Source organism: Xiphophorus hellerii, chromosome 20, assembly GCF_003331165.1.
Source record: "Xiphophorus hellerii strain 12219 chromosome 20, Xiphophorus_hellerii-4.1, whole genome shotgun sequence".
Classification (NCBI taxonomy): Eukaryota; Metazoa; Chordata; class Actinopteri; order Cyprinodontiformes; family Poeciliidae; genus Xiphophorus; species Xiphophorus hellerii.
In genome coordinates this window covers 1915457-1928682 of record NC_045691.1, presented here as the reverse complement: position 1 = coordinate 1928682, position 13226 = coordinate 1915457, and the positions used below count along the sequence as shown (strand labels likewise).

Below are 13226 nucleotides of genomic sequence, written 5' to 3'. Positions count from 1 at the left end.
ATGCACTTAAACACATTTGCAACCCACCCACTGTTCACACTGCACTCTTTTCAAATGGCAGATGCACACACAGTCATAACCATAACCCCTTTTTAGGGCCTCTGCTGACATTGTCCTTATGATATTAATAAAATGCAGCGCGCTAGGAGCCGGGCTGTAAAAGCCACAGCAGTTAAAACTGCCCATAAATATTAATAAAGTGTAAAAAAAAAAAGCTTGGCAGAGAGACAGTGGAGACGTATTTGTTTCTGTGTGACATTTAACTTCGTATATAAAATCTGATCATGTACATCTTCATTTCATTGCATCTGTGTGGGTTAGACTGATCCAGTACAGGTGGAACTGAGCTCAAGTTTGGATCACAAATTTTCAGTGGTAAAAAAACTTTGTACCACAAATCTTCCTTTTATTTGCATATTACTTTTCAGCCATTATGCAGCAGACTTGGTGCTCTGCTGTGGATCATTATCCAGCTTAAGGCAAAGGTCACACACTGATGACCGGACGTTGTCTTAATCCAAAAGAGCAGAAACCAAGGATTCATCAGCCTGTCCAGGTCCTGAAAGGGGAAATCAACACTATGATCGACAGTCGGCCTCATTTCTTTTGAAATGCTCTGTTAGTTTCATATCAGAAGGAATGGGACACACACCTTACCTACAGGAAGGTGTGTGTCCATAAAGGAAGGTGTGTGTCCCTAAAGGTCCGCTTTCGTCTCACGAGTCCACAGAAAAATACTTTTCCTCATTTTCTAAGATTTGTCTTTGTGTTCTTGATGGTTAGCGATGATTTTAGCCATTAAGCTCCCATTAAATGCTGTTTTTTCCAATCCTTTTCTCATTAAAGAATCATACGTAGTGACCTCAACTGAAGCAACTGAAGGCTGCAGTGTATCTTATGCTATTCTTGGTTCTTTTGAGAGACGGGTCAAAGTGCCAGAATGTCTCCTTTCCACATTTGACCAAGTTGCCTTGGCTATTTTTTCCCTTTAATGAATTAGATCCTTTTTTTAACAATGTAATTATTCTCTTTAGTACTCTGTCATACTCTTTGCACATGAATAAAGTTATTTTTCTTACTGTAACTTTAGCTTCAATTTGCAGAACAATTACTTCCAAAGCGAGGTACATAAACTATTGAAGGCCACTGCAAAGAAATAAAAATAATTATGGCCCAAAAAGCTCAGAAAGTTTGAGAGTAATTTCACATATTTACTATGAAAAAAACTGATATTATCTGTTGTTGAAAAGTCAAATTTCACAATTAAATGGAATAAATTGTGATATTATAACTCAGATATTCTCGAAGCCAGGTTCTACCACCTAAACATTTGAAAACATTCCAATGTGTATTTTCTAAATTTATCACTTCAATCCTAGAGGACTTCCATAATTTTTGTTGAAAACATCTGATTTTATAATCTCGGTACATTTTTGAGGGGTTTCTTTATTCTTTTCACAAATTTCTGACTTTATATCATCAGGAAATATTAGGTTTATTATTAAATCAAGCTTTAAATCAAGAAAAAATTGGGAGTACTTTTTGTGAAATATCTTGATTGTTGAGATCAGAGGAATATAAATGCTTCTGTTCTTGTAAAATTTAGAATTTTTGTAAAAATGTGCGTCTTCATTGTCAGTTATTTTAATCCTCCTATCTAAAATGGACCTAATACTTTGTTGTATCCGTCTGTGCCTAAGTACACATGAAAAATAAGATAAAATCAGCCAAATCAAATGAACGGTGAGTTTGTCATTCGTCCAATAGGAATGCAGTGGATTCCTCATTAGACTTCGCAGAGCGTGAAGGTTTCCTGAGGGCCTCCAACATGAACAAAACTTCCAGAACCTCTGAACCATCTCAGGGCTCCTGGGTGGAACATGAAGGGCATCCATAAGCTGGCATCAGCACACGATGGTGTCGCTTGGTCGTTAAAAATGTGAAGCAGAGCTGACCATCACAACCTCATATCAGGACTGCAATCCAGTGCCAGCAGTGGTGTGACCTTTGAACTCATTCCTGCATCCCGGTAGAGTTCAAGCACATCAGGATGTGGTGAGGATCTGGGCTGTGTTGGGATCATTATGGGATGCTGCACCTTTTGAGATTTGCATGAAATGGCAAGAAAATCTATTTGCATGAATATCAGCATCATAATTTCTTTCTCAATGAAGGACATTAGTTAAATATATCGCAGTTTTACTTTAAGATGGCAAATAATCTGGAGAAATGCAGCAGGACAGGCAGAACACGGAGGGCCACCATTGTTGCTGTTTTGCTCGGCTGAAAACTGGGAAATGTGTTTGGTTTGCATTTACATAGACATGATTTACTTTATGTGTCTAATATCTCTGAAGTCTGTTATGTAACCTTTGCGTTTTTGTCCGACCAAAACGCTGTTACCATGTAAACGAAAAGCCAAAAGGCAACAAAATGATTGTGTTTACTGTTCTAGCGTTGTGTAAAGAGGCCCTGAATTATTTTCTTTTCTAACCGCAGCGTCAGGATGTTGGTCAGATCCTGAAAGGGAAACACAAACTTTCACTAACGGCCATCCATAAATCTGTGGGTCTTTTCACAGACTGAAGCAGAAACAGAAAAAGCAGAGCTGTGATAGACTTATGGAAATCACTCCATCCACATACAGCATTCTATGTTTTTCTTACTCTGTTTGGATGATGATTTCATTTAAACACACTTCTTGCCTCTCGCAGACTGCAGTTCTTTTCTTATACATATGGATGACTCCTGTTGCAAACAAATTTCCACACTGATAGGATGGCTGCAGTTTATCATAGGCTTATATGAATACTATCAGCTGAAAAACATGGAAACACAAACATCATGTGCAGATTGCATATGTTTCATCTGTAATATTAAGGCTACAAGAATATGTCAAGAATGTCTTGGAAAAATATGAAGAAAACTTTAATGACTAAGCTGAATGTGAAATATTTTGCCTGCTAGATAAGAATATGCTTTCAATACAAAAAGCTGTGCTCCAAGATTGGCAGATATAACATTGTGTTATGTGAAGAGTCAATACTTCCAACGTTGATTCTTCTTCTTTTCGATGGGCTTTTTAAGAACTGAACTCAGGTTCTCCATCGGGTTCAGATCTGGGGAGTTTCCTAATTCCTCCGGTCGTCTGGTATATGAGCCACTTTTGTAATCACATTAGCCTTGTGACATGGTGCTACATTATGCTGCAAAACCCACAGAACAGCAAATTGTTCCTGGGTTGTTGGACTATGTGGGTCTTTTGATCCCTATCTGGATTCTTGGCACTGGTCTTGGATTAAACCCCAATCCGGCTGATAAGAAATAAATCCACACACGGATTGTGTGGATTTCATGGATCTCATGAACTGGATCTCATAATATCTCTCACAATTTCTTCTCCAGAAAAATTGTTTTCTAGATGTTTCTATAGGGGAGCATCATTTTGTACTAATTCTGTAGATTTTCAATCCTTCCTAAAACGTGGTTTTAGACAGAAAATATGTTTCTGCTGTGTGTTGTGATGCCTTCAAACCTTTCTGCTTCCAATATCGAGGAAGTTCTGCTCTGGTGGAAATGCAATTCTGTATCGTTTCACTCTAATGTTAAATATTTTAGAGCTTGGTGGAGACTTCCATGTTCTAAAGGCATATTTACTGCAAATGAATTTGTCCTGAAGTTATGGATAATCCAGAAAACGTAGGTGATAAAACATTACGACGCAAAGCGTTCATGGCAACACAAGTAACTTTTGCTAACAGCAGAAAATTATTTCAGACACTTATACTCGTCAGTCTGGGAGACCGACCTCTGTGCATCTACGTTTTTAGGCAAAAACTGAGATTTTGTTTGTTACAAAAATAATGTTTGAAGTTATTAAGTTAAGCTTTTTGTCATGAATTGGCAAGGTTGTAAGTTTGGAAAGCACAACTAAGACTTTTGACCATGATTTAGTAGCTTCCAGCAAGCATTTTTGGATCAGACACTATTTAAACGGTCTATTTAAAGTAAACACTTTCAATGCTTATATACATGTAGTTGTACAAATCAAATATCATTGACAGGCAACAATAGATACAAACTACAAACTGAAAACTCAAGACTCAGACCTTTAAAAAGGATTATGCATACTTCAGCTTTAGCTATAAAGTGAAACCTAAAGAAAATTGCATTTCTTAAACCAGCAGATATTAAAAATTAAATGTTTTTTTTTTTTTTTTTTAAATCTCAAAATGGAACTTAAATTTTATTGCATCACTTAGTTGGTTGAATGACATGTTAAGTAAAATGAGAAATTAATTTTAATGCCAACAATTATGGTTCCTTTTCCAAAAATCCAATGATCAAAAATGTTTGCCAGTGGTGGAACTTGGGTTCAATTTCCACCCACTTTTGGGAATTGAAAAGTGGGTAAAAAAAAGAACTGAGCGCTCATGAAGCATTTTGAATAATAACGTTTTAGAGAAAAATATTTCTTAACTAGAAATAAAAGGACTGAATGAGAAATGTGGGCCGTGTATAAAAATATGAATCTTTGTGGCTAGCCCTCAGCTATTTTAAAAGTGCTATAAGTGCACGATCAAGCATTTATCTCAGCAAGCTGCAGAGTGCATTATTCAGCCATGTGTCACATCTAGAATGGGGGTCAAGCCCAGCTCAGCACTGCTAGTGTGCATCAGTGGTAATGTGCCCAATTTATCTAGGAAAAAAATACAAATTCAGCATAAAAGCCCTCAAGTCTTGAACTAAGACTGAGTATTTTTGTCATCTTAACTCAGAGACCAACTTCATTAAACAGTGAAGTTAGAAAAAAAACTGTTTAATGATGTACTTACTGTAGCTGCCCCATTGATGATTGTTATTTTAATTTTAAACTTGTCTCTCTCTGATTTTTTTGCGGGGAAAAGCAGCTGGATATGATTGTCAGTATTTTTAGTATTTTTTATATTTTAACGCTGGATGTTGTTTTAATTGCTGAGCCTCTAACTTTTAATCTAAGCATTATTGAAAAGGAAGTTTCTAAAGTTTGGAGTTTTCCATTTGTTCTTCGATTGCTAAGAGGAGGCAAACCCTCAGTCATGAATAATTAAAGGCCCAAGATTATGTATTCTGGTGAAATTATTTGAAAAACTGGACTAGGATCAACTGAAGAGACTTTTCAGAATAAAAGAACATTCTAAGCTCTTCATTCAGGCTTTAAAAAGCAAAACATCACTGTTACTGCCACTCTAAAACTTTTTAATGGTGTTTAAGGCCTTGGATTTACAATATTTTGAGTTATTTTGTTTGAGCTATTTATTTTTAGAAATACTTCTCTAGATTAGAATCTCCAAACAAGCTGCCTATTGGTTTGCAGATTACATGGCAAGTAAAACACAATGTGTGCTGATGAATAGCTCTGTCTTTCTCCAGGTCACAGAAGGTGAAACTCAAGGCTCAGTCTTAGGACACATTTTAGTCACAATCTACATTTCGGATCTGTGTTCACACCTGTCAGCTGTTTGAAAGAAATCCTTTAGAAATGTGAACACAGACATTACCATTGATGCAACGTGTTTAGCATTGAGACGCTATTTTAAGCTTGAACAGTTTTGTTGGTAGGCCAAATCTATTTTGCACAACTTGCACTCAACGACAGTGTTTTCCAGTGTCCAATAAAATTGTTTTTGAAGCAAAAATTAACCCCCAACGAGCCAAGAGAGGCAGTTTTGTTGTAACCTGTGCGTCAGATTTACAGGTGGACCAGAAAGACGCAAATACAAAAGTGCCGACTGGGACCCTTTTATGTAAAAAACGCAATTAATTGTGTTAACTTTTTTAACGCATTAAAATTGATGTAATTAGTTAATCAAAATGAACACATAAAAGGCCCACTCAGTGAAAATAAAACATAAAGATTAATATGGATTTTTGTTGTGTACTACCTACATCCTCGTCTTCTATGCACTAGTTCTGACTTCTGCTGATACAGTCAAGCTAAAACTAAGCTCAAATTAGCTGTTTCCACTTTGTTACGTTGGAAAAAATATCAAACTCATACCAACTGTCAAGAACTTTGAATTGTTGCTAAAAATGTACCATGAAAATATAATTGCCTTGTCTTGGTGGAGGAGGATTTGGGTTTGTTTTGGCCTGCAGAACTCAGCGCCTTTCATTTAATTGACCATCAGGTTTTCTGTTTGCCAAAGTACTCTAGAGACAAATTTGAAGCCCTCTTTCTGTTGCTTAATCTAAACATAAACAGGAATATTATCTCCGATATTCTAGAAAACTCTAGTGTTAAAATGTTAGCCTGGCCCAGTCAAAGTCCAGACATCAAGCTGAAAACATGAAAATGTGTTCAATCTTTAATAAACTCACAATAAAGTTGTAAAGGGCAGCAGAATCAAATTTTTCCTAAATTTTAGAGAGTGGTACATTTAGATAGAAACCAAAAGAAGTTTCATTTTTCTTCCATATTGTATCAACATCTATGGAAACATGTTTTTCTGATGTCTATGTTTCTGTCTGTAATATTTAAAAAGCGAAGCCCAGTATCCAGTAGTGAAGCTGAAGTAAGGAGGTGTATGTAAATTTAAGTGTAAAGTAGGATTATATTGGAGAAAGACAAATCCACTGCTTGCTCAGATTGTCTCAGAGCCCAGAACAGTGTGGGTGGAGATATTTAAGAAGCGTCACTTTCATTTGGAAAGATATTACCACATATCCCCCTGCTTAATCATCCATCTATATTTTATTTGTTAGAGCCAAACACAATTTCTAACCTACAAACTTTCACTAATTATTTAACCTCTTTTTTCCCCTAATACTGGAGGCGGTTGGCTGGTTTCAGTTCCTACATAATTGTTTATTCTGATCTACAATTCAATTACACCAACCTGCTCCCACAACAGCCTGCACCATGCCGGGCAAAACTATCGCTTCTCTGCCTAATTTTCTGTCATAAAATTTATGATGGTGGATGACACATGTACAAACAACACCGCAGGATGGTGGTGTTATTTTTACAAGACATCAAAGTAAATTACTAAAAAGTATTGCACATAAAATCTGGTGCACAAAAAACAATATCAGTAGAAATTGACTGTGTGCAGTACGACTATATAGGGGAATGTTCACTAAAAGTGTTTCATGTTAGTTAGCCTAGATCTCCACTAAATAATGAAAGCCAAATGTCACATGCAGCCATTTTAAAGCTAAATGTACAGCTAAAAAGATGCACTTTTTAGCAATGAAGGAAAACAAAGAATATGTGCTGGTGCATAAATGAGGACTTGTGTAATGGCATGCATTAAAGCTCTCAGAGGAATAGAGAAGCCTGCATTTTAAGCTGTGAAGTGTCACAGATCTGGCTGTGTAATGGTGCTGAGTAGAGCTTAAACTCCTTGTGGCTTCCCAGCCCTCAAACAGCCAAGAGAAAATTACACACGTGTCACTCAGACTAATATATTAGGTGTTTCATGTTTCACACTCTCGTCTGTAAGTGTTGCTTAGGACAGCACATTCTCTGAGTCTTTTCAACAGAATGGGGATTTGTAACCGCAGCAATTAATATTTGAATGTGAACTGTGTCAGCACAACATTAATGCCAAAAGTTGTAGGAGGTCAGCAGCACTGCTGCCCCAAGCTAGAACTGTGAGTAGTGTTTAACAAGGATATCGGTTTCTTCAAATACTTTGTCTCTCAATCTGGTAGGAAATTAACTGTTTTCTCTGTTGTTTTTTAAACAACAGATATATAAATATATAAATAAATATATAAATAACTAGGCATGAATATCTGCACCAGGTGGTAGAAGAAGCAACTGGATGTGAAGAACCAGGATTCTCACTGAGGACTCAGGTCAACTGCTACTCAGAGCCATTAAAATTACTTTTCTAGCAGTTAAATCAAACTGTGTGTTAGCTGCTTTCATACTTGACACTTTTGCATGAGTCAGTTTGTCTGTATTTATTTTAAGCAGCCACATTTGTAAATCTTCTTACTGCCTTAAATTAGTTATGCTCCATGGCAAAAACTAACAATAAAATTTTGCTGTGGGATTTGTGCTTTTCTCCAGGGTGGAATGAGAATACACTGAGCCTGAAGCTATGTCTAAAGTGTTTGATTATTCATTATACACACTATCTGATGGCTAAATCATTCCAATGACAGTTTAAAAAACTGTCATTATTTTCTCCTCCTTATAAACCAATGGAAATGCATTCCTTTGTTTTATGTAATCTACAGAGGTCAAAAATGTTTAATAAGTTACAACTAAAAAGTAATATTTGTCAACTTTTATAGCGAAAAATACCTTCCAACAAGGGTCTTCGATAAATCATATTAACATTTTCTTGTTATATATAAATAACTAGGCTGATTATGGTTGGGATTAGATTAAAATAGTCAATATATAGAACTCTGAATTTAACAACAATTTTGTATCCAGATCTATTACGACAGCCGAGTACAATTAGTGCGTAGTTATCTGTAATAGAAGGAGTGAATGATGGAAATCAGTGTATAAATAATAATATATACAGAATAATTAATTGAAGTTGATTGAACTGATCAAAAACTAGGATCAGTTGGAACATATGTGTGATTGGATTAAATTTAATTCTTTGTAAATTGCTTTTACATGCATGTTGAGAATTGCCATTATATAATTAAACTAAACTGCAATAAAATAATAATCATCAAAGGCAAAACCATGTGTTTAACCTTTTCCACTACAAATTGCTGTATAGGTCGTAAGTTCTATGTAATGAGTGAGATAACATGTCAAACACAACTTAAGTAGACGCAAATATTACAGCAGAATGGAAACCGTAAAAACAAACCTTAGGCAACATGGTGAATAAATATGAATATAAACTTCTAGTAAAGATCTAAATCCTGTTATCTGTTTTTAAATTTATCCTGCTTTCGTTACAGGAACAACCATATATTAGGAAAATGAAAAATGTGAGCAAAGCAGCAGTGAGAGTCAGTGAGCAACGGAGTGGATGTGTTCATGTCTAAAAGTAAACATACAATACCCCACGCTCAGAGTTCTCCATGTGTGAATCTCTCTATTGGAGCAAGGGCAAGGCAGGTACAGGACGGAACAGGAAGGGTGGAGCCAAAGACAGGAAACAGGAAGATAGAGAGAAACATAAAAGGGAGTGAGACTCCAGTCAGAGATGTTGTTGTGAAAAAGACATCTATTTCATCTGCATGTTTTCATTACTTCCATTCCCTCACATTTTTATTCTGTTTCTCTTGACAGTGAGAGAAAAAAAACAAAATCATACTTCACTCTGACAGAATGTTTTCCACTCTAATTATAATTTCCTGCAGAGCTTCAGCAGGATTTTTGAACTCAAACACACGTTTGTCTTGAGGTTCTGGCAGTGATCTGAATACTGAAAAATCCATTTATTTTACTTCACCTCTTTGGAGAAGTTGCACATAGCATCAAATATAAATATGGCTCAGCACTGAAAACAATAAACTGATTTATATAAATTATGACAGTGTGGACATTTAATAGATCTTCAGCAAATACGCTGTTATGTGGTACATAAAGATTAGAGGATTCATCTAGGTGGCAGGTTTCAAAGTTGAATTATTACAGGTCGACATCCCAGAGCTTCATGAACAATTTATAAAATGGGTCAAAATAAACACCTACAGAATAAATCTGCAGCCGGATAAAATCTCTTCAATCCCTGAGCTGTCGTGTGAAGAGAAACCGTGAACATGAAGCCAGATTGTTCAGGGACAAATCTCATTCGCCTCTTTTGTCTCCGACTTTCAACACGTTCTGTCACAGCGAGTGGAGGTCAAAGCTTCTGTCTCAATTTTTAAAAATTCATTGTTAGCAGAACAAACAGATTATTAAACTACTAGAATTAGTTTCAAAAAGCAAAGTTTTATCATTTTAGACGTACTTTTAACAGCCTCTATGATTGTTCATATTTCACACAATTAACTGAATAGCATAAATCTGTATTTTTTATAATTGCCTCAGTAGGTTATAATGTCAAAATGTGGATAGAAGAATATTTCTGTTGTGATGGATAGAGCAAGAAGAGAAGATGGTGACATGGAAGCTGGAATGCACAAAACAATGGATGCAACAAAGCAACTATGTAACCATATACAAATCATCATTAATCAGATTTTATTTTCTGTTTTCATATTTGAGTTGGTTCAAAATTATTAGAGGAATGAAGAGGGAGCAACTAATTACACCCACGACAATTACAAATGCCAAAAGCAACATTTAGCAAAACAAATGGTTGCAAATATATATAAATATTGCTCATGTATCCTTATTTCATTTAGTTTGAAGTTTATATGTTTATACTTTGTCTGTATGCTGTGAGTACTTCAAAAAACCAAAAACAAAAATCTTTATTTGTTCACACAGTCATAGGCCTGTCACGATAGCAAATTTTGCTGAACGATTAATTGTCTCAAAAATTATTGCGATAAACGATAATATTGTTTGAAGACCTTTTTACACTGATTTAATGGAAATGACGTAATAATGCAGGCGATTTCCTGCCAAAGATAGATAGACTTAATTTCAAAAGAACACTTAACACTGCAACTGATAAACAAAACAACCAAAAACAAAATGGATTCTGTCTCCATTAACAAAAAACTCACTTGAAAAAAAAAACCTAAACAACATAAAGCCAAAGTGGAAATAAATACTGCATTCAATCAAAAGAAGGCATATTATGAAGTCTGTATATTATGTTGCCCTTCAGTAATAATTAGATTTAAATAGAGAAGATGGGCACATCGACTACCTGATGCAATAATTCACACTACATGATTTTTTGCTGCTATTTTTCCCCTTACAACAATCTTAGACCTTTGGTCTTTCTAAGATTGTGTGGTGTGTTACGGTAGATCGTTGTTGCCGCTCCGATCTAAATCAGGGGTTTTCCCACTGGGAGCTTAACGCAGCCTGTTGAATGTGACAGGCAGCCAATCAGAAAGCGCGGATTCTCCTCCGTGTTTTCTGAGGGGAAATTACGTCGGGGAATCCCAAACAGCTGAAACGGCGCAACCCGAAGTCCAGCGGACATTGGAGATGATAGTGGAAACAACATTAATGTTTATTCAACATGCAAAGAATATAGAAATGACAAGAGGAGGAGTTGGAGCGAAATTGCTACCGCAGTTGATAAACCTGGTAACTTTTCAGCTGTTCTTCGTTAACGTGACGTAAATAGTTTATAATGATTTTCATTGGGTCAGGACTTTACGCTGACACTAGCCACATGCATTGCAGGTAGATTGTAGTAAAGCATTGATTAATGCCTGGTTTTAAAATTAGTTAACTGAACTTGTAGCCATTATTTTGTGCCCATTGTTGGACACCACACGGCAGGACCGAACCCGATCGAACCGTTATACCTAGGATTTCTGTCGGCTCATGTGTGGGTCTGTCAGGTTTTGAAAATGGGCCGACAATCGGCCGACAGCTCTAAGATCGTGCAGTGTGCGCTGGGCTTTACACTAAGGAAATGAGGAAGGGAGGAGTCAGTGGAGAGCACCGGAGTTGAGCCTTTTTTTCATTCAGTGTCATTAACAGAAAGAGAAAAAGGCCGGAAGAGACGATAATGCCGATAATTAAAATGACGTCGATAGTTTTAATTTATCGTACGATTAATTGATTTACCGTTTATCGCGGCAGGCCTACACAGTCATGATCAACAAAGTCGACTGATTCTAACCAGTTGCATAAAACCGAATGCTTGTTGGTTTTCCACATTTCAGGATTTTATACACCAAAGTTATTTTTTTCTTGGTTTTTATTTTTTGTTTTAAAATAAAATGTTGAACACTTAAACTCTTACCTGCTGCAGACATCTCATCAACTTCTCCTACCATATATTAAATTCATTAAATACCATTAATTTTGGCTTTCAGTTCATGCCAAACAAACTCTTGATAATAAACAGTGTATCCAACTATTGGGGAAAATAAAATATATCTGTATTTCTAAATTAAAAATACAGATATATTTTTGTTTCTGACCACCTCTTTTCTGAACACATCATTATTTAAACTAATAATTAGCAGAAATGTATTCCAGTCCACACAGTGTAAGTTATTCACATTGCATGAAATGATATTGCAATAACAAAGTAGCAGCATTACTTTAAAACAGTTTGGTTATAAAATGTTAACTTAAATCATGCATATTTCACTGAAAACTATTCCCTCCACTATCGGAGCATGACATGTCCACCTAAACTGGCATCCATGAGAAGGAAATAATTAATCAAAGAAGCTGAGACTCATGGTAACTCTGGAGGAGCTGCACAGAATCACAGCTCAGGTGGGAGAATCGTTTGACGGAACAACTATTAGTTCCTGGTAAACCAGAAATGTGAACATAAAGGAAAAGTTGCCAGAACAAAGTCATTGTTGACACCAAGTCATAGGAAGTCCCATTTACAAGTTGAACACAAACCGTATAGAAAATTCTGCAAAGTCAGCAATTATTGTTGTCAACATGCAAAACAGTGTTTGCTGAGGAGAACCAACATACTGAATACATAAAACAGTTCTTCATTGGTGCTTTGATAACATGTTCCTATCTCTGATATTTGCGGTTACAAAATAGAGATGAACTTCTGGGATTATTGAATGTGTGATAATAGATCATTGTTAGTATTTTACCTGCAATGGAAAATAGATCAAAGCTCCAGTTTTATTAACTCTTTGAGTTAAATAATAAATATTCATGCCACTAGATTCTAATTTACTAAAACAAAGTATTTTTTCTTTCACTTTAATATGATGCACTACATTGAATTTATTTGCCATATAAAACCAAAATAAGATGATTGTTTTATCAGGTGGTTGTTATTTGATAAAACAACAAAAACTTTGAGGTATAAATACTTTGAAGGTGTTGTATGTGCACATAATTTAGTTTTTCTATGAGTTGTGTAAACCTTTTCCAAAGTGTTTATGTGCCTCCAGTCAGATTTCTGCAGGAACTTTTGTTTCTGCACCCTGAAGCAGTCGAAGGCACCATTTAGCCAGAGGTAACACTTCTATCGTTTACTTCCTGGTTTGTGTATTTGTCCTCACGTTTTCCCTTGAAGTTTATGATTTGGAACATAAACTTGTGTGTTTATGTTCCAAATCAAATCAAAGTTAATTTTCTATTGTAGGGTGACGAAGCATTTAAGATATGTGGAAACTTTAGATCAAAATTTTATATACAG

At 35.8% G+C, this 13226-nt stretch overlaps 1 protein-coding gene across 11 annotated transcripts in view; it reads right to left on the bottom strand.

Moving 5' to 3' along the window:
* ptprt (protein tyrosine phosphatase receptor type T) overlaps positions 1 to 13226 on the bottom strand; it is a 334801-nt gene that overhangs the window by 94542 nt on the left and 227033 nt on the right. For 4 of the 11 annotated variants that reach the window (XM_032549166.1, XM_032549170.1, XM_032549169.1 and 1 more), the window contains one exon: positions 9024 to 9056. The exons of the other annotated variants lie outside the window; for them this stretch is intronic. In XM_032549166.1, the coding sequence (XP_032405057.1) occupies positions 9024 to 9056 (33 nt within the window). The remainder of the gene's footprint in view (positions 1 to 9023; positions 9057 to 13226) is intronic. 11 annotated transcript variants of the gene reach the window in all.